The sequence below is a fragment of the Crocodylus siamensis genome, chromosome 15 (genome assembly GCF_052110815.1).
Source record: "Crocodylus siamensis isolate JL-2025a chromosome 15, ASM5211081v1, whole genome shotgun sequence".
Lineage (NCBI taxonomy): Eukaryota > Metazoa > Chordata > Crocodylia > Crocodylidae > Crocodylus > Crocodylus siamensis.
In genome coordinates, this window is record NC_143409.1 from 49,826,895 (window position 1) to 49,848,119 (window position 21,225).

Genomic DNA, 21,225 nt, shown 5'->3' on the forward strand with positions numbered 1-21,225 from the left:
CTGGACCTTGACTATAAGCTGCTGGCTGAAGTCTTAGCCAAGCGATTTAAATCTGTCCTAGGTTCCATCATCCATGAGGACCAGTCGTGCATAGTGCCAGGACGCCAGATCCATGGGCCCCTGTTGCAACTGAGGGACAGACGGGAGAAGTGGGTAGTGCTGAACCTGGACTTGGAAAAGGCCTGTGACAGAGGAAGCAAGGAACAGACGAAGGTCCTGGCCTATACAGACAACCTGAACATCCTGTGCTGAATAAGTGTGCTGTAGAGAGAGCCCTGTGGCACACATGGGCCTACGAGGCAGCAACATAAGCAAACGCACCTGCCTGTCCGTGGGTGAACTCAGAGACCTGGAGTCCCTGAGGGTCTCAGTCCACTGCGAGGGGACCAAGATCCTTGGGGTGGAGTTCAACCTTGAGCTGAATGAAAGGACTGGGAGGAGGAGACCAAAATGAAGCAGAGATTGTGTCAGCCAATCACAGAGTCAGCCTTGACCCCAGAGAACTTCCCAATCCTGTCCAAAACCAGTTGCAATTTCATTAATGCATTATCAGGCCATGCTGGACGGTGGTGATGGCTGGCATGACCACCTGCATACTCAAGGAACCCTCCCTTCAGTGGTGCCTTCTCAGCCCTCAAGGCTTTCCACAGAGCCGGGTGATGCCAATACCAGTCCCTACACCTTATCCCATCCCTTGTAGCCTTGAAGAATAGTTTTGTCTGTCCTCCATATAACACTTCCCTACTTCAGGGATCTACAGTGTGGGGGAACCAGACAGCCCAAAGATGCTGGGTGCCAATCTGGCCTGGGTCAACATCCTCCTTGCTGTCTGACATGCAAATCCTTTCGCTGTCAGGATAAAACCTGCGAGGTTCACAGGACACTGTATTCCTTGGCAGCGGGGTCCCAAGAGCTGCTGTTCCAGGAGGACACGTCTATGACTGACCAAGGCTTAGACAGGTGAATCTCCACCATTTCCATGCTTGTGTCGTGCATCTAAAACCAGCTGTCTTGAGAAACTGCCTCTCGTAATAGCTAGAATTCCTCGGTCCTCTTCTCACGTCTGGCAAGTCTGGGCTTATAGCAGGCTGTACTGAGTCCAGACTCCTTGGTCTTCTCCCTGGAAGTGGTAGGAAAGTGAGGTCCAGCAGCGCAGATCAGAAGGGTTATAGAAGCATCCCTGTCTTTAGGTTGGGGAGTAGGGGGCGCGGGGTGGATTCACACAGGGGGCCAAGATCAGGAGGGAGATTGTGGGCTAGTAGCAGCTGTCAGGACTGCTGGCATTTCCTTCAACACTACACCACTCCACCGCAACTCCCATCTCACCAGGATGAGGAGTTGGCTTCATTATGATTTGCAAAGTACCTTCGAGTCCCTGGAGAAAGCTGCTGTTCTGATCCAGAGTCATTGGTAGTGACTGGCTCAGCCTGTGCCTACATACAACCCCATTTAGCTGCCCCTGTCCTCGGAAACTGAGGCCTTCAGTGCTCTTCCAGCTTGAGTGGCCTCTATATTCTGCCTTTTCTTCCCCATGGTGCTGGTAACTAGGATCTGTCTAGTAGTAGTAGTATTCTTAATGTTAGTAACCAGGGTAGTAGCGCTAATAAGAATAGCAACAATAATAAGAATACTACTACTGCTACTAGTATTGTTAAATTAATACTAATAGCAATAGTAGTAATAATATTTTTGCTACTGCTATAATAGAAACAATAGTAGTAGTAATAATACCCAGAGTAGTAGCAATATCAGTATTCCTACTAGCACTATTGTAATAGCAACAGTAATAAAAGGAGCAATAGTAGTAATAAGAACAACATTATCACTACTACGGGCATTAGTGCTAGCATAGTGTATCATGTGTATAGTATCATAGCATAGCAACTACACTCAGGCGTCTCTTTTAGAGGTGTTGCAGCCCACAGAGGATCCCGCCCTGCAAATCCAGCTTCATGGTGATGCTGAGGTCAATGGAGAAACTGGATGGCATTTGGGGTTGGACATGAGAGGCAACAAGCTGCCCTGGACCAGAAGGGGATACAAGTCTAGCGTGTATTTGCACCCATGTGTGTCTACCCTGCCCTGGGTCTTGTCTCTCCTTCTAGGGAGGAGACAAAGGCAGCTTGAGCTGTGGGTAGCTCCCAGCCAGATAAGCAGGGGCTGAGTGTTATGCCCTCAAACCAAGTAGTTCTCCCAGGCTGCCTTTCCAGCTGGCCCAGTGTCCCAGAAGGTCCTGTTACCTGTCAGCTCCATGTTCTTGGGGAACCCTGACACAGGACACAGCCTGTCTGACTCACAAAGAATTCCCACCCCTCTTCCCTCCTCTACCTGAACAAGAACTGATTAGGAAAGATGAAGATGCAGTAGGAGACACACATAAAGCCCTCCAGCTAAGGGAGCAACTCCCCTGGCCTCATTTGCATTCAAGATGGAACCAAATAACAACTCATTTAAATGGGAGATGGGACAGGAAAGCACCTTCATTAGCATTCAGGATGGAGAACAGAGAGCCCAAGGCAAGGACCGCACTCAATTCTGGGATCAGAGAAGCAGGGGAGCACCGCATGATGGGGAATCTGTGCTCCAAATGCTAATCAACCCACATTTACACACACCCAGCTCAGCACTTATCAGACCAGTTCTAATCTGAATTTACAAAGCCCACCCCCGCCCCCGCCATCTAACCAGAACTAAGCAGAAGTAAAGTTTACTAGGCATCTCGGGCCACACATTCCCCGGTCCCACTATGGGAGGCCGATGTAAACTTGATTGGCTAAAACTCGGTTGCTGGGTTAGGGCATGTTGCGGCACGAGACCGAGTCTGAGGGACCATAGGCAACGTCTGAACAATGGTAAAGGGTTCATCGCAGCGTCCAGCCCGTTGGAGCCCTGACCACAAATCTCTCATGCTTTTCCCCAAATAACTGGTGGAAGTCCTCCCCACCAAGGTTATGAACACTCCAGTAAACCTCTTAAGTCTGTTAAAAGACGACAGTAAGATCTGGAAGTCATGCTAAACAGGCTTATTCACAGCAGGTAAAAATCCCAAACCCTGACCCTGCAAACTATCTATTGTTTCTGAAGAAACAGTGAGGTCTCCCATCCAGTGTATCTGCTATCCATAGGAATCTCAAGCTGGCTCTTAAGTGTCTGGTTGCTCCTTAAAACCTTAGGTTTTTCCTGGCTGTTCATCAGTTTCTCGAGCTGTTCCAAACCAGATAACCCCTTGTCAAGAGAAAAGACAATGATTTACGCTATTAAAAGAATGCTTTGAAGAAGCTGACCTGAGGGTATGAAAATCTGTAAGATCAGCAAGCGTGCTTCAAGAGAAGAAACCTCTCTGACACCATCTGCTGTTGTTCTCGAGAAGTTGGAAGAAACAGATCCTCTCCCTTCAAGGATCGTGCTGAGAACTTCACTGTCAGCAAACAACCCGTGTGCCTTGGACTGGTGAGATCCCAGCTCTCGCTCTCTCTCTTTGCTCTTCTCTCTAGACATCGATTTCTGAACCTGAACTGTATTAGTTAAGCTTGAGCTAAGTTTCCCCAAATACTTAGTGAAACCAGGGTAGTATTGTAATTGTTTGTTTTCCCTTGCATGTCTGTTACTATTAGTACCATTATATATTTCATATACTTAGCAATAAATAACTTTGATAGTCAAACTGGTAGTAACCAGGTATATGTTTCCTTCTCTACTTTCCTTCCCCACTTGCTCTGCAGCAACGCTTCTTTTACCTAAGCTAAAGATCCCTGTGAAGCCCAGAAATACTGTGGGGTCCCCTCATCAAGAGGCTACCGCTACAAGGACAGTTAGGGCAAATGATTGGGACGTGCTGAGTTTGAGACACATAAGGGGATCAGCATGTACAAGCTGATTGACCCATTTCGGCTCAGTTTTGTACCCTAATGAACTGAATGCTGGCCCATGAGGGTGTCATCTGGACACCCAGCCGGATTCAGAGGGATTCTGCTTACCTGTGTGCTTGTGTCTGACTGCAGTGTATTGTTACCTTAATGAACTGATTCCTGGCATATGAGGGTGTCAGCCTATACATGCTGATCAACCCAGCCTGGTCAGGCGTGTCACGTTAATCTGTGTGTGTATGACTGATTTGGGGACTGGAGGAACCCAGCCCCATTGAAACCGAGTCCTGCAAGATAGCTCCACTGGGGGTGAGGACTTGCAGAAGGGAGAGATGCAGCTCCGTATAGAAACACCAGTGACACAAGCAGCACATTGATAGAATTACAAAGACCCTAGAAATGTATCCCTAATAAATGAGCACACCCATGCTCAAATGAACAAGTGACAGGCAAATCTGGTAACAGACCCATCTCTCTGCTCCTACCCAAGGTTGTTGGCCGGGGGGAGGGGGCAGCAAGGAAGCATGGGGTGGTGTTGCCAGAGCTGGAGCAGGATCCCAAGACGCTATACCCAGGATGTCTCTGGCACCTTGCATTTTATCTGGACAAGCACAAAAGAAACCAAAGCAAGTTCCTCCACACAAGACATGGTATATTGGGATACTAGTGATGAGGGAACATTCCCTAGATGACATGCTGCATTTCACCCAGACAATGTCCTTATACTCCCTTCCACAGCAGAAGTGGGACCTGCCACAGGCTGCACCTCCTACCCCCGCCCACAGCTGCCCCAGAAAAGGCAATCTACTGTTCCCTTGCAACAGGCTCCTTCCAAAGGCCATCTGCTTTTAGAGAACTATGCAGAAGACACTGGCTCCAAGACTGATACAAAGATCATCCCCTCACAGGTTCCCACAGCATCTGAGCTGGCTTCTGCCTGAGGTGTTATCTATTACTCCTCACCCCAATCAAAACTTGAGGACCTGCTACTGGGTCCTTTGGGTTCTGCGGTGCCTTACAAGGCCCATAGTCTACATGAAATAGTTCTGCACTCCAGCAGCAAGAGACTGCTTGCTTGAATGCAGCCAATTGCAGATGCTGAGCAGGCAGGCACCTGCAAGCTCTCCTTGTGCTGCTGGCAGATTTACGGATGCTCCCGGGTGCCGACGTATTGGTATTTGGCTAGGGAGGAGGAGCTGTGGAAGCTATCCTTATACACAGAGGACTCATGTCATTTCTCCTGTGTGGATGCATGGGTGTCTGGCCAGATGGAGAATTGGCTGAATCTCTTCCCACACTCTGAGCACTGGCGTGGCTACTCCCGTGTGGATGTGCTGGTGACTGACCAAGCTAGAGGATTGAGCCAGGTGAGAGGAACTGGTAAACCTCTTCTCACACTGAGCACTGATCTGGTTTCTTCCCTATATGTAGCCGTTGGTGTTGCACCAGATTGGAGGAATGAGTGAAGCTCTTCCCACACACACAGCTCTGATGTGGCTTCTCATTTGTGTGCACATGCTGGTGTCTGGCCATTGAGAGCACTGATATGACTTCTCTGCGGTGTTGACAGCCTGGTACTGCACCAGGTGGGAGGAACAGGTGAAGCTCCTCCTACACACAGAGCTCTGATGTGGCTTCTCTCCTGTGTGGATGTGGTGGTGCTAGGCCACGTGGGATGAAATAGTGATGGTCTTCCCACACTTAGGCCACTGATTTGGCTGCTCCCCTGTGTGGATACGCTGGTGTTGGGCCAGGTGGGAGGAACTGGTAAAGCTCTTCCCACACACAGAGCACTGATGTAAATTCTTCCCTGTATGCATGCACTGGTGTCGCACCAATACAAAGAAAGGGGGGAAGCTCTTCCCACACTCAGAACACTAATATGGCTTTTCCCCCATATGGATGCACTGGTGTTGTGCCAGATTGAATGAATGAGTGAAGCTCCTCCCACACACAGAACACAGACGTGGCCTTTCCTCTGTGTGGACATGCTTGTGTCGTGCCAAAGTGGAGGAATGGGTGAAGCTCTTCTTACACACGGAGCACTGATGTGGCCTCTCCCCGGTGTGGATACGCTGGTGGATGGCCAGATTGAAGGAACGGGTGAAGCTCTTCCCACAGACAGAGCATGTATGTGGCTTCTCTCCCGTGTGGATGCGTTGGTGCTGGGCCAGTTGGGAGGAACAGGTGAAGCTCTTCCCACACACAGAGCACTGATGTGGTTTCTCCCCTGTGTGAATGCGTTGGTGTGGGGCCAGGTGGGAGGAACAGGTGAAGCTCTTTCCACACACAGAGCACAGATGTGGCTTTTCTCCTGTGTGGATGCGTTGGTGCCGGGACAGTTGGGAGGACTGGATGAAGCTCTTCCCACACACAGAGCAGTGATGTGGCTTTTCCCCTGTGTGGATGCGCTGGTGCTGGGCCAGGTGGGAGGAACAGGTGAAGCTCTTCCCACACACAGAGCACTGATGTGGCTTCTCCCCTGTGTGGATCCGTTGGTGTCGGGCCAGGTGGGAAGACTGGGTGAAGCTCTTCCCACACACAGGGCACTGATGTGGCTTCTCCCCTGCATGTATGCGTTGGTGCTGGGCCAAGTGGGAGGACCGGATGAAGCTCTTCCCACACACAGAGCACTGATGTGGCTTCTCCCCTGCGTGTATGCGTTGGTGCTGGGCCAGGTGGGAGGAACGGGTGAAGCTCTTCCCACACACAGAGCACTGATGTGGCTTCTCCCCTGTGTGGATGTACTGGTGCCGGGTCAGGCTGGACAAAAGAGTGAAGCTCTTCCCGCACTCAGGGCACTGATGTGGCTTCTCCCCTGTGTGCATACGCTGGTAGGACTGGGTGAAGCTCTTCCTGCACTCTAGTTTCTTTACTTTGTGGATGCACTGGTTCATGGCCAGGTTGGAGGAGCAGGTGAAGTCCTTCCCACCCTCAGGGCACCAATGTGGCAGGGCCCGGAGTGAAGGGCAACTAAAGCTTTTCTGGTACCCAGGGCAGGGGTGAGCTGTAGCCCTGGGCTTGGCAGGCACCTCCTGCTTCCCTCTCAGGTCCTCCCCACTGGCTTGATTCGGACATACGGCCTTTTTCCAGTGGAACTTGGCCTCATGGCTCTTCAGTTCCACAAATCCTTCCCTGTGCCTGGGGTTCTCTCTGGCTTCCGTCCTTTCTCCACTCTCACACCCAAGAGAAGATAGGCCCTGCTTCACTACTACATTCTCCTTCTGCTTTTGGGGCCTCCCCTGGATCTTGAACCATTGGTCTTCCTCAGGTCTCAGGGACTCCATCTTGACCAAACTCCGTGGGTAAGTCCACAGTAGCTCCAGGTTTGTAGGCCCTTCTTCAGGACTTTGCTCCTGATCTCTGCTCAGCAACCAGGTGCCTCCTGCATGGGGAAGAGAAAATGGAGGTTAGTCCCTGCCCTGCGGGCACAGGCTAAACACTGCGATTTCCTCTGTACGATACCCTCTTTTGTCATGGGCCTTAGAGCATAACTTGGCACAAAAGACCTTGGCACTTACGCTTTCTGAAGAGGACAAGGTCTTCCTGCCAAACCCCAAGTGCTGGGGTTGAGGGAGGGGCACGTCCCTGTGCCGGGCTAACGTTCCCTGCTCAGTGAAGGTCAGAGCCAGACGCTCAGGATTTCTGGCCCAGCTGTCAGCCCCAACCCCTCAGGACCTGCTGGGAGAAGCCACCGTAGGACATGTGTTAGGACACGACCTGAATGGCTTCCTGCTCTAACAGACCCAAGAGAGCAGAGTTCCCTCAGCTCCAAGCAGACCTGACCAGAAAAACACCAGGCAGAACCTCAGCCCTCTCTTTTGACCTACGACAATGACTATAAAGAGCTTCAATCTACCATGCTGATATCCATGAGGAAATACAAACCTTATCATGCCTTGGGAAAGGCTGCTATAGAAGTATAGTTACCCTGGGCTGACAAATCAACTTTTACACTGCTGCATGAAGACTGAAATTTAAGACCATGGTATCCCAGGGAAACTAGATGTCTCCTAGCAATTGTAGTTAGATAGAAAGCAAGGGAAAGGCTGCCTGGACACACGACTGCATAACCAATTTGAAGTCAGAAACCTGGAAGGGCTGTTCTAGACAGATCTGCAGGTTCCAGGCCCCTGTTACTGTGGGCATGGAGCATTTCTGAGAGGGGAGTCAGGGTAGGGGGCAGCCACAACTCACCTGGCAGCATGTCCTCCATCCATGAGATGCCTCCAGAGTCTTCATCATCACAGACCCAGAGCTCCTTATGTCCTCGTGCAATGCGGCCAATTAAGTCAGGGGTGGGACCTTGATATCCTGTTTGGGGCAGTGGTTAAAAAGCATTCATGACTCAGTACTAGATTCCATATAACCAACTGGGATTTGGGGAATGGATCCAATGAACTCAAGCATTCTACTGGGGTTCTGAAGGACAAGGGAGGGTGGACATTTAGGATTTAAGAGAAGGCATCGCAGGGAGCAGCCTTTGACAGATGATGGTATTTGTCACCCAGGTGCTGGGGGGATGGTCAAAGGGAAAAAAAGTACCCACCACTTTTGAGGTATAAAATGGATGGGAGACCAAGAGAGTTCCCAGGGACAGGGGGTGGAGATGCAGTGATACGTGACGTGCTAAAGAGCATAAATATGAAGCTTTTATTATTTACAAGGCACCAAAATGAAGAGACTCTAGACACACTGGTGGCTGGATAACACCCGTCTTATCAGTGTCATTCCAGGCAAAGGAACAGAAGTGAGTTTCTCCTCTGGAAACGTTTAAAGCGAGGTCTGGCAGCAGCAAACAAAATCCAAGACAAAGATCAGACATTTCATTTTGGGGGAGAGGATCAACAGGGCAGAGCAAGGGAAGATTTTATAAGAACTGCAGTGGTAACAAAAGCAATCATCCCATCCAGTGGGAAGATCATGCCAGAAGGGAGATAAGCATACAAGCTAGGAAATCCTGCAGAGTTTGAAAAAAAGGTCCTAGGAGTCCTGGATATGGACAAGAAAAGGCACAAGGAAACACCTTTTGGAGCACATGGAAGCCCATAATGTAGGAATGGCCAACGTAAGTCACTGCTGAGCACCAAAAAGCCTTGGAGCCCTTCCCTAAAGAAGTCCTTTTGGGGAACTGGAGGGGAAAAAAAAAAGTACTAGAAAAGCAAATTGACCTGGTACAAAGTAAGTCGCTCAGCCCTGCCCACAAGCCAGAAAACCCCTGTATGAGAGACCCTCTGGACATGACAACTGGTTTTCACCAGTCCCGCACTGAGCCCACTTCTTTCATCACTGTAATGGGCAGCTCACATGCAGAGCGATGTCGGGAAGAGGAAACAACAACTTCTGTGAATGGTAGAGGGAGCTTGGGAGCAAGTCTACACGTAACACAACCAAGCCAGAGCCTGTGGCTTGTGGGGACAAAGACTTTAGGAAGGAATGTGGGCAGAAGCTTTCAGGGATCTGGAGACAGAAGCTCCTTTGCATGTGCACAGGTCACTAGTGATGGAGTCGAGGAAGCGCTAATCCCAGGGGTGGCAGCAGCAGGGGCTGAGAAGACTTCCATTACCTGCTCCTCAGTCCTAACTGAAGGAGACAGGGATCCTAGACAGCACTGACTGAGCATGCTCAGTGTTAGATGTGTGGGACAGGACACGCGAGGCAGGACATGAAAGAAATCAGAACCGTTCCCTGAGGAACAGCTGGCAGTGAATTTTTCTGCCCAGTGAATTGGAGATGGCACAACCACGCTGAGAAGGGAGAGGGAGATCCCCTTGCAAAGGCAGGGTTGGGAATACAGGGGGTTACAAGAATGGGGAAAACTCAGGTGAAGGTGGCCAGATCAAATGAAGCAGGAGATGCCAGTGTGAAACATGAGAGATGCATGATCACAGCTTCATGGGGAGGACATGGACTTCAAACCCCAGGGAAAAGTTCACAAGAACGAGAGTGCTGAAAAGCAGGGAGAAGACAAGGAGGGTCAGCGCTGACATGGTTGCAGGGAGAAGCAGGAAACAGCGTTACCCAGGGAAACGAGGGCTCGCCAGTTCCTCAGCATCTGGTCCTGGTAAAGCCCCTTCTGTGCATCTTCCAGCAGCTCCCACTCCTCCCGTGTGAAATACACAGCCACGTCCTCAAAGGCCTCCTGGAGCTGCAGGCACAAGCGTTACCCAATAAGTGTCTCCTGGCCCAGGTGCCTCCAGCCCCCACTGCCCTCTCCAGAATCCCTCTGCACAACGGGCCATGACACCCAGGGCCGCAAAATGCCCCCTTCTGCACTGACAGGGGATGTGGGTGCAGCTTTGGATGTAGGGGTCCACATGTCAGCCTTGGCCAGGCTCATCAATTTCTATGTGCTCCGCCTTTTGAGAGAGCTGAGGCAGCACCTTTAGAGCCAGGGGCTCCACAACTGTGGCCCGGCTTTCCCATGCTGGCACTCCTGCCAATTGGCACAGAGGGCAAACTCTGGCAAACACCAGCTAGGTGTGGCTGCAGCCCCTGTCCCCAGAGGCTTGTTGGTCCTTAGCTCTCTCCATTCCCCAAACTCTTCACAGCATTCCTGACACTTCCCTAGCACAGCCCCAGCTGCACTCCCTTCCCAGCGAGAGCTGGTGCCCTGCTCACCTCCATGGTCTCCGTCTGCTTTGCCAGGCTCCCCTGCTCCTGCTGCAGCTTGCTCAGTTCAGGGGTCAGGGAGCCCCTCTCCCCCAGCCTCCCTGGGGAAGTCCTTGGCAGCTCCAGGTTTGCAGGCCCTTTTTCAGGAGGCTGCTGATGAGCTTCGCTCCTGGTTCCTGCACCTGTGGGTGGGGAAGACAATGCACAGGTCAGGCCTGGTGCTGCTGGCAGGGGACAGCCCTACTGTTCTCCCGTACTGGCCTGTGACTGCAGCAGCCAGAGGCTTTAGTGTGTGGGAAGAGCAGGGAGACAGAGGTTAGCCACCACAGCACTCAGCCCCAAGCCCCAGCCTGCACTCAGCCCCTCACCTGACTCCAGGTCTGGCAGGGGCTCCTCCCTGGGGCCATGAGGGGGCTGGTCCTGAGGTCGTGAGCTGTCCCACTGTGCTGTCTCCTCCAGAGACATTTCCACAGTTTGGGCCTGTGGCTGCTCTGGCCAGGGATCACAAGGCTCCTGCAGCGCCCCGGTGGGCCATATTCTGTGTGAAGCCACCTCCTCGACCTTCACGCTCACCATGACCTGGGGAGAAGAGGCACATATCACCGGGGAGCTGGGACTGGGAGACGGGGTGGCAGGAGACATCCCCCAGGCACATGGAGATGGGGCTGGCAGCATCCATGATCGGGCGAAATGCTCCCACGTGGAGCTCCTCATCCTCCACCTGCCCCAACCATGGTCTCCGCCTCGTCCCAGGTTTCCACCCTGCACCCTGACACCCATCTCCGCATCTCCTGGGGCAGGACGGCCAGGGCCAACGCCAGCACCACCAGCTCCACCGCCTGCTCCTGGCCGCAGCCTTGGCAGTGCTCCCGCACCCGGATGCAGACCTCCCACAGGCCCTCGGCTCCCGGCAGCGCAGCCCTGGATGTGCCGGCTCCAGGTCACCGGCGTGGGGAGCTCGTGCCCCGGTGCCGGCGGTGGGGCCTGTGGGGGCCCCGTGGGCACAGTGGGGCTGCACGGGCCGCTTCACCTCCTGCCCCCGCATCTCCCGGCGCTGGACCGGCTCCGGCTCCCGCCCCTGCTCCACTTCCTGCCGGGTGACGCGCCCCGATCCCGGCCTGGGCCACGCGAGGGACTCGCCCTGCCCGGACACCGCCCGGGCGCTGCTCCTCCAGCGCCCCGGGGCCGCGCCAGGCTGGCAGGGGAGGCCCGCGGGTGCCAGGGGCTCCAGCGCCGCCGGGAGAGGCCTCAGCCCCGCCGCGGGCTCCGCTCCGCTCCCCCGCGCCCGGCGCCTCCGGCAGCGCCCGGCCCCGCTCTGCGGGGAAGGAGGCGGCGCGGCTCGGACCGGGGCACCGGCACCGCCCCCGCCCCAACGCTCCCCGCAGCCCCAGCACAGGCGGTGCCGGGGCCGCCCCCGGGCCCCCGCAGCCCCCAGCACCGCCCGCACTCCGCACCGACCTGACCGCTCTCCACTCCCCCAGTCAGGCCGGCAGCGCCTGCGCACTGGCCGCTGCCCCGCCCGGGCATGCGCAGTGAGTCGTGCCCGGAGCCGCGGCGGCGGGGTCTCTGAGGCGGCTGCGGCTGGCGGTGGGCGCGGCGGCACCGCGGCCCGGGGAGAGCACGGCGGCCTCGGCGCCACCAGCACCAGCAGCAAATACACGGGCACACGCACACGATCTCCCCTCCTGTCCCAGTAACTGCGCCGCCGTCTCCTTCCTGCCCCCGGGGCTTCAGCCTCATCCCCCACCACGGCCCCTGCCCGCCCGGCCTTGTTCCGCCCCTCTGGGGTACGGGCCCCGCCCAGGTACATATACACACGCGCACATGCACACAGATACGTATAAAAATGTGTGTGCGCATACGTACGTAAGCACAGACACACGAGCATACGTATGCACACATACCTGTATACATGCATACACACGCACCCACAAACATGTATGATACATATACACAGATGCATATGCATACTTCCATATATATGTATGTATAGACACATATATATACAGCTACACATACACACATGCACCCACCCATACATACATAGAGTACTTGCATATGCATGCATTTACACATGCATACACACATACTTATACATACACATACATGCATATACACGTGTCCACATATTATATACATATATCTGCTATTCATACACATATATAGGTACTTTTTATATATAGACACACAAGCATACCTACAGAGACATATGTACATGTATACACACATAGATATAGATATAGTTAGATACAGGTAGATATATACAGTATTACATATATGTACACTCTCACACAGACGTACACAACCCAGGCCTCCAGGGCACCCCCCCACTTTCCCCAGGACAGCGCACTGTGCCCTGCTGCAGGAGCCTGGGCGCTATGTGGTTGCACTGAGACAACAGCCACAGGTCCTTGGTGCGGGGGGAGCTGCAGAAGAGATGAAACCCCGCCTGGGTGCAGCTGCCACCACACCCGCCACTTCTACGTGGGGGACAAGGGGCCATCGCGTGGATTGCAGGCAGCCGCCCCTCAGGCCGGTGGGCCATGAAGATCCCACCACGAGCACCAGATGCCGGCTCACCTTGGCCTGCTGAGAGGAGGGGTGGAGGGATGCAGGACCCAGGCCTCCAGGTCACTTACAGTTATGCAGGACCCTGGCCTCTGGGACACACATGCATGTATCCATGCACATGCACAACACACATGCATCCATCCACGCACATGCACAACACACACACACACACACACACAACCCAGGTGTCTGACATACACTCACAGCACCCAGGCCCCTGGCTCACACGCCTACGCCTACACAAAACCAAAGGGTCTGGGACACAGACGCAGAGAACCTAGGCATCTGGGACATGCATGCATGTGCCTGCACACCCCCCCACAGGACACGCAGAAACCTGGCTGAGAATTTCCTGTCCAGTCCCTCACGGCTCCCACCAGAGGCTACCCCTAAACGTGAGACCCCAACACACCCTCCCCACCGGCTTCTTACAGGGCCTGGTTTACATACCTCCGAGCCGGGGCTTTCTCCCTCTCTAACACCCCAAACCTGCTCCCTCTGAACCCCCCATACTCAGAGCTGGTTGGGGCCAGAAGGTTAGGGCCAGAGCACCCCAACCTTTCCCCCACCTCCCAGAAAACCCAGGCATCTGGGTCCCTTACCCCCGTGACCTGGCTTCCCGGGTGGTGGGTCTGCAGCTCAGCCCCATGGTTCCCTCCATGCCCCTGTCTGGGAGACAAGGACACACGGTTGGCCTCTGTTCAACTTATTGTCCACTGTCCCCCCCAGTCCTTTTCTGCAGAGCTGCTGCTTAGCCAGTCAGTCCACACGCAGCCTGCACCAGTGCAGGACAGAACAAGGACCAATCATCCCTTTTTCCCCACGTCCACTTTTTTTCCCTTCTTCCATTCTCAAAACAAAGAAAACCAGCAAAGAAACCCAAAATACCTCAAAGATCTCTTTTTAATTTTTTTTTTAACCCTTCCATTGTTCCTGGCTGGCTTCAGGCCACTCAGTTGTTTTTTTCCTCCTCTGCAAATTTGCATCCACGCCCAGAGACCGGGGTGGTTTGTGTAGCTTGGGTCATAAAGTACTTTGGGGAAAATCCAGATAAATACATAAATTCAGGGAATTATACAGGCATAAAGTGTGCCCTTGTTGTGAAGAAGGCTAACAGCATCGTAGGCTGCAGTAGGAGCATTGCCAGCAGACGCAGGGGAGTGATTCCTCCTCTCTGTGCAGCACTGGTGAGGCCACATCTGGAGTCCAGCGTCCAGCTGTAGGCCCCCCACTACAGAAAGGATGTGAAAAAATCAGGACCCCTGATTTGTCCTGCAGGGGCCCTATGTGACTCTGCACTTTACTTTTGCTCGCTATGTATCTGTAGAAGGACTTTTTATTGTCCTTAATTGTTGAAGTCAGCCTAAGCTCCAGTCCTGCCTTGGCCTGCCTGATTCCCTGCAATAGCGCGCCGGCGGGGCGGGGGTTGCCTCCTTGGTGGCTGCCCCCTGCCTCCACTGCCTGTAAATCTCTTTCTTTGCCCCCAGTCTCCTGGAGTTCCCTGTTCAGCCAAGGGGGCTTAGCCCCTTTCCTGCGTAAGGGGCTAGACTCCTTTTGTTCCCCAAGGATCACTCCCTTGAGAAACCTCCAACCCTCCTGGGCCTCCATTTCCTCGAAGGTCTCGAGTTCAGCCACCTCACTAACTAGACTTCTGAGTTTACTAAAGTTGGCCCTTCTGAAGTCTAGCACTTTAGCCTCACTGGATATTTTCCCCAACCGTCACTGGCTAGTGAACTCTACCAAGTGATGGTCGCTTTCTCCCAGGTTACTGTGTATTCCCCACAAGGTCATCCCCGCTGGTGGGACTGGACACCTCCTGGGGTAGGTGGGGGTCCTGCACGCAGTGCAAGAACCCCTGTGAGCGGCTTGCTTTGGCTGTCTGTTTCTCCCAGCAGAAGTCTGGGGCTTGTTTTGGTCCTGTACAATGATTTTCACTCAGCTTTGTGGGCCGCAGCAGCTTGGGCTTGGGAGGAAGAGTGGGGTGAGAGGTGTAGAGGGGAGCAACATATGCCACTGCCCCCAGCCCCCTCCCCACCCAGCAAACCCAGGCATCCAGCTCTCCCACCAACCCTGGACTCTCACCGGTGCAGGCAGCTGCCTGGCTCCTGCTATCTGTGACCTTGATCTTCATCTCCTGCAGGACCTGAGACACAAGAGGGGGCTCCCAGCTGGAGGGGGGGTAAGTGGAGGGGTCCATGCCAGGGGGAGGCCACGGGAGTCATAGGGAGACCTGACAGGCCAAGGGGAACACGTTGAAGCTGTAGATTCAGGGGTGGGCAAAACAAAATTTTAGGGGTGCTGTGGGCCTGGCCCCCTGGGGCCCTTCTATTTGGCCCACAGCACCCCTAAAAAAATTTTAAATTAATATTTTTCTGCCCCAATGGGCTGCCGAAGGTGACAGGAGCCAGCAGCAGCAGGATCCCCCCCACCTGCTGTTGCTGCCGGCAGTGGGGTCTGTGCCACCTGCGCCCCACAAACCTCACACCCCCATACTCTGCCCCTAAAATCCCCCACATATACACACACCCCAACATACTGTACACCCCGCCACACAACCCCTACTCAAGCCCTCCCATACCCAACATATAGGAGTGAGAATTTATTGCTAAGTTGTCATGCAATCCCCTACGCGCGCACACACATGTCATGATATCTTTGTAATGAAACTAAAACACGTTCTAGTCTAGTTGTTGTCTGGCTCTTAGTGCATGATTCAGTTTTTTTCTGGTTCTAAGATGCCCAAGATAATTGCCCACCCTGGGGTTGGTCACAGGAGCTAGGTGTCTGTGCTCTGCCCCAGCCTCCCTCCCTGGCTCTAGGAGGCATCCTTCAGGGCAGGAAGGGGGCAGACGGGTTGGTCTTGGTTCACCTGGGGGGAAGACGAGACATGCTGACAAAGACTAGGGTGCACCTGCCTTGCACACAACACCCCTGCTTTCCCCCATCTCAGCTGGGAGTGCGCGCATGCAATGCCACTGGGAAAGGGACTCAGGGGGGTTGGCTTTGGGACTGTGGCTGGAGCTGTAGCCAGGGCTCGGGCAGGTGCTTCCCTCAGGCTTGGAGAGGGGCCTTCTGCAGGGCTCCCACTGGCGTCTCTCCAGGGGACGGGGCCCGCAGAGAGGTGACAGTGGTCCTTCTGGAGCTGGAACCAAGCAGATGTCACACTGGAGCTCAAAACCACGGCCAGCCCCGCTCCCAGATGGGACCAGATGCCCTTCCCAACACCCCGGGAGCTGCAACCCTGTGTCACACAGAGCATCCCTGCTCCCCAGTGGAGGTGCCAGCCTTGTGCCACTCCAGTCCCTCCGGGATCATTGCACAGGTTGCTTGCTGCTCACCCGCTGTCCTGCTCAGCCCTGTTCGAGGTGTCCTTGCCACCAGAGATGCTTAAGCCTTGTGCAGAGGAGAAGAGCCAGTGAGCTCCCTAGCATCTGGGCAGGGGCTGAACCCCACAGCGGAGCCTGGTAGGGGTCTTGGGACCCCAGGGAAAGCCCCAGCCCTCATCACCAGGGACTGCTCAGTTGGGAACGTCATCCATCTCCCTGCTAAGCCAGGCCAGGCCTGGACGGGAGCCCCCGGCCCAGCACTGGGAGCGGGAAGAGTGTGCCTATGCCAGCTGTGGGGCTCCTCGCTGGGCCGGGATGGGGAGCAGGAGGCAGAGTGTGTGCTAGGGGGAGAAGCTGGATCCTGGAGGTTGAGGGGCAGAAAAGGAGCAGGGAGGGGACAAGCTTGCCCTGCACAAAGCAGGGGGACCTACTAGTACAGGGGGAGGGGGATAAGGGGGTTTCTAGCAGTGCCAGAGAGCTCAAAGCACATCCAGTCACTGTTTCTCATGCCAGAGGGACCGGTGCTCCTGCGAGATCCCTTGGTGTTGGGGCGCTGCCTCCAGGGAAAGAGAGGGGATGTCCGTGTGGGCTGCGGGCAAGGCCTGTCCCCCAAGGCCTCTCCCCCAGCCTCTGCGCATGGGAGGCGATCCTCCTCCCAGCCTGGGCCCTTCTTTGCTCCTTGGGAGGGCCGCAGACCCCTGAGCGCTTCACAACAGAAAGCCCCATAAGGAGGAGCAAGGAGGCTGCTCAGGGCAGCTCCACGGGGCCTGGTGGCGTTTCCCTCCCTCATGCTCGCCCCCCACACAGCAGCTCTCCCCCAGGGCAGCACCCACCAGCACAGTGCGGGTGCACCCGGTGGCGGTGCAGGGGAAACAGCTGGAAGTCCTGGGGCTGTACGAGTGCTCTGGGACCTGGAGCCCAGGGGAGGAGGAGACAGCCAGTAACAGGGAGCAGGGCTGGGGTGGGGGGGAAGGAGACCCCCTGATGGTTGGACCTTTCCCGGGTGATCCAGATCCCTGATGGCCACAGCTCCAGCCTGGCACCCTGGGAGCTCCCGCCCAGCTGCTTCCCACAGCCCCTGGATCCGCGCATCCACAGCGCTGCTCCCTCACCCAGCTTCTCTGGGCCTGGTTGCGGAGCCCCAACTCCAAACTCCTTTCACGCAGCTCCAGCTGCCGCTGGGCACAGACCAGGAGGGGCTCTGCCATGCTCCAGGGCAGTGGGGAGGGAAGGTGTGAGGGGACCAGAGGAGGAGGTCCCTGGCCATAGCGCCAGGTAGAGGGCTCAGAGGAGGCTGCTGGGACATGCACACCCCCACCCCGTCGGTCCTCAGGGCTCCCTGGCAGCCTGGGCAGGCGATGCCCCACCTGCTCACCAAGAAGCCAGGCAGCAGTGAGGCCTCTGGCGCTGGCCTCTGCTGCCCAGACCTCCTGGTCTCCCTGTGCCTAAAGAAAGGTGTTTGTACCCCAAAGCTTGCAAAGAACTATTTTTCCAACTATGTAGTTGGTCTAATAAAAGAGATCACACCTACCCAAAGAACCTGGCCTGCCTTATGTCTTTAAACCAACACAGCTACAACCAGCAGCCCTCCTGCTCTCAGGCATTTAGCCCCAGACAGACATCTTGCAGGGCTGAAGTAGAAAGCCAAGGTGGGATAGACACCAACAGGCACTGCCCACCCAGCCCCTGCCCTGCCAGCACCCCCCAGTCCTGGTGCTCCAGGTGCGGGATCTCTACTCCAGGGCTGCCCCTACACACCCCCAGCTACATGCAGCACCTGGCTCTACCCAGCTCCTTGAGATTTGAAGCACCTGGGCTCGGGGGATTGGGGTCCCATGGCAGACTGAGGGGTGCTGCAAGGGGCCCAGCCAGCTCTATGATCCTCCACCCCAGGCTCTCGCTCTCAAATGCTGCTCCCAGCTTTCTCCAGCTATCCCCAGCCAGGGCCCCCTACTCCCTCCCAGCAGGTAGCAGAGCGGGGGTCACAGTGGGGCTCTCCTGAAAGACGTCCACACGAAGCTGGTGGAGCCATGCCTGGATGACTAGCAAGTGCCCCGAGGAGAAGAGCTGGAGTCAGTGCTGCAGACTGGTCTGGTTCATCCCCTCTCGGGGTCAGTGCTGTGGAGCTTGCTTGAGGGCACAGGGCTGTGGGCTGGGCTGGGCTGGGGAGAGGACCTGGGGCCTGCTCCTGGCCCCCCCACCTGCTCCCAACCAACAGACCTCGCTGCTTCTTGACAGCTGAGAGTGAACCCGGGAGTCCTGGCTCCCATCACCCCCACTCGGCCTCCTCTGCCAGGTCCGGGTCCAGGGGTTCATCTCAGGGCTGGTTGTGGTGGGAACAGGAGGAGCCAAAGGGGCCAGCAGGGAAAGGGTTAACAGGCCCACTCGTGGGGGGGGTGTCACTCCAAGGTGGGAGATGAGAAGTCTGCAGGCCACAGATCAGCATGGGGCAGGAGCACCTGGTGGGCCATGATTTCCTGCAAGAGAAGAGATGTGAGGGGGGGAGCTGGCCCTGGCCCCCATCGTATTGTCTGACCTCCCTCCTCCCCCTCTGAGCCTGCAGGGAGTCCTTGTTGCACCCCTGGCCCCCCGACATCCACCTTGTGCCAGGCTCACCAGGGCCGGGGTGGACAGCAGGAAGCTGATTTTGTCCCACTGGGGGTGGTCAGCACAGGAGGCGGAGAGGAAAAGGGTCAGCGCAGGAGTCCAAGGCTCCCTGGGGCAGCATCACTGGTCCGGAGACATCTGGCAGGGCCGGTGTCCCTACGGCCAGGGCCCGGCAGCGTGGTGTTCCCATCTCCCCTCAGCAGAGCCCCAGGACCTCTGGGGCCGGCATCTCTTCAGAGGGGCCTAGACGCAGTGGGCTCAGCAGTGCCTAGAGCCCAGACCTCTGCGGGGATGGGCATCATCTATACAGGATCCTCGACATCTCTAGGGCTGGCAGTCCTCTAGCGGGGGGGCCTGGGTCCCTCTAGGGGGTCCCTGATGTCTGTGGAGGTGGAATCCTCTCTGCGGGTCTCTGGGTGCCCCGCACGCTGGCTCTGCGGCAGCAGGGACCTCGGTCCCCGGCGGGTCCCCCCCGGTCACGGTTCCAGGCGCTCTCCAAGACCACCCCCATCAGCTCTTCCAGGTGTGGGTCCCAGCCAGGTTCCCTGAGATCCCAGGCACCCTGCATGGGAGCAGGGGACGGTTAGACCCTGCCAGGGCCCCTGATCATCAGCCATGCCCGCTGGGCCAAACACCGGAGCTACCACGCCTGCGCCTGGTGCGACCGCCCCCATTTTCTATGCCTGGTTTATCTTCTGAAGGTGCCGCTCACCCCTTATAAGTGCACGGGCAGCCTCGAGCTGCAGGCACGCCTTCGCGCAGCCCCAGTCTGCCCCAGCAAGCCCTGCGCTCGCTGCTCTCTGGTTCTCCTGACTCAGCTCTGGCTTTTCCCACCCCGCTCCCCACTCCCCCCGGGGACTTGCTGCTGCCCCCTCCCTGGTTCCAGACTGCAGCTCCTCGCTGCCTGCACTACGCCGCCTGGATCGCCCGTCGGCTGTCCTGCGCTCACGGGCCTGCTGGCCCAGACCCCGACCCGACACTTGGGTCCCACCTTACTGACCCCCCAGTTGTTCCTAGTGGCTGATTGTAGGCCTGGCCACCTTTGTCCTGGCCAAACCTTCAGCCCCTGCCTGTGGCCCACGGGAATGGGGGTCCATGCAGACACCTCTCCCTGCTCCTGGCTTGTCTGAGGGGCCCTTACCCATCCTCCTCGTGTTGCTTTTGGAAACCTGCTGTTGGATGGGAAGGCCCTGGCAGCCCAGGTGCTAGGTGTGGGGTGCAGAGCTCCTCAGGCTTGTGTTTCCCGAGAGCAGAGGAAGCTGCTCCAGACCCACCAGTGCTGCCTGGGCTTGGATCGCTGTGGGGCCTTTGTGGGGGGAGGCGGGGAGCTGGAACGGGTGCTCCTCTGGGTCTCATTTTGCCTCAGCCTCTGCAGACATGGGGCTCCTTCTTGGTGTGCTGGGGCAGGGGCCCTGAGAAGGAGGTTCCCTTTTTCCCTTCCTCCATTGCAGCAGCCAGACCCTGGAGCACTCCCAGAGGGAACTGCCTCCTCCCCGCAAGGGGCAGTGCTGGCTGCTGCTCTCGGTGGGGGTCTAGCGGGGCTTTCCCACCAGACTCCATGCTCCCCAGCTCTCCTGCAAAGGGGCAGTGGGGGGCTCTCCCCCAACAGCCTCTCCGGTCTGTGTCCTCAACGGCTGGGATGGAAGCAAGGTGCTTTCTTCCCCAACAGACTCCCCTTCTTCCTGCCAGGGCTAGGGTTGCCAACCCTCCCAGACTGGCCGGGAGTCTGCTGGAATCAGCATTAGTCTCTGCTACTGAAAGCAATTCAGGAGACTGATATTGTGAATGGGTTGAACGGCACAATTAATGACATGATGTCTCGTTGGAAATAAAAATCTCCTGGGATAGCTTCAGTCAGAGCTGGCAACCCCAGCCAGGGCTGCAGTTGACTCTCGGGCTTGCCCTTGTCTTGGCCTCCTGCTTCCTTTGGGGCATGGGCGACTGGTGCCTCCTGAGCCTGGGGGGCACTAGATCATGGAGAGGGGTCCCCAGTGACCGACTGCCAAGCCCAAGGTCATCAGTGGCAAAACCAGAAGTGCACTTCTGCCTTCATGGCTGGCGTTTCCAGGGGTTGCGCATGCCCCCCCATACATCACCAATGCTGTGGGGGTTTGGAGAAGGAAGAGTTCCCTACCAGCAATGTCTCCAGCTGGGCTGCTTTGTTGTCATTTCTGCCATGATCCTCCAGCCTGTAAGAGCTGTGGGGCCCAGGGGTCCCTCCTGGAGTGCAGCTCACAGAGACA

At 56.1% G+C, this 21,225-nt stretch overlaps 1 protein-coding gene across 1 annotated transcript; it reads right to left on the reverse strand.

Annotated features, from left to right (window-relative positions):
* Positions 1 to 4,493: 4,493 nt before the first annotated feature.
* LOC149852691 (uncharacterized) lies at positions 4,494 to 12,219 on the reverse strand. Its single transcript, XM_090029708.1, has 6 exons — positions 11,937 to 12,219; positions 10,847 to 11,057; positions 10,488 to 10,660; positions 9,888 to 10,014; positions 8,064 to 8,180; positions 4,494 to 7,251 (listed from the first exon to the last, which is right to left on the reverse strand). The coding sequence occupies exons 1-6, from the start codon at positions 12,216 to 12,218 to the stop codon at positions 5,744 to 5,746; spliced, it is 2,418 nt and encodes an 805-aa protein (XP_089885834.1). The 5' UTR covers position 12,219; the 3' UTR covers positions 4,494 to 5,743.
* Positions 12,220 to 21,225: the final 9,006 nt, after the last annotated feature.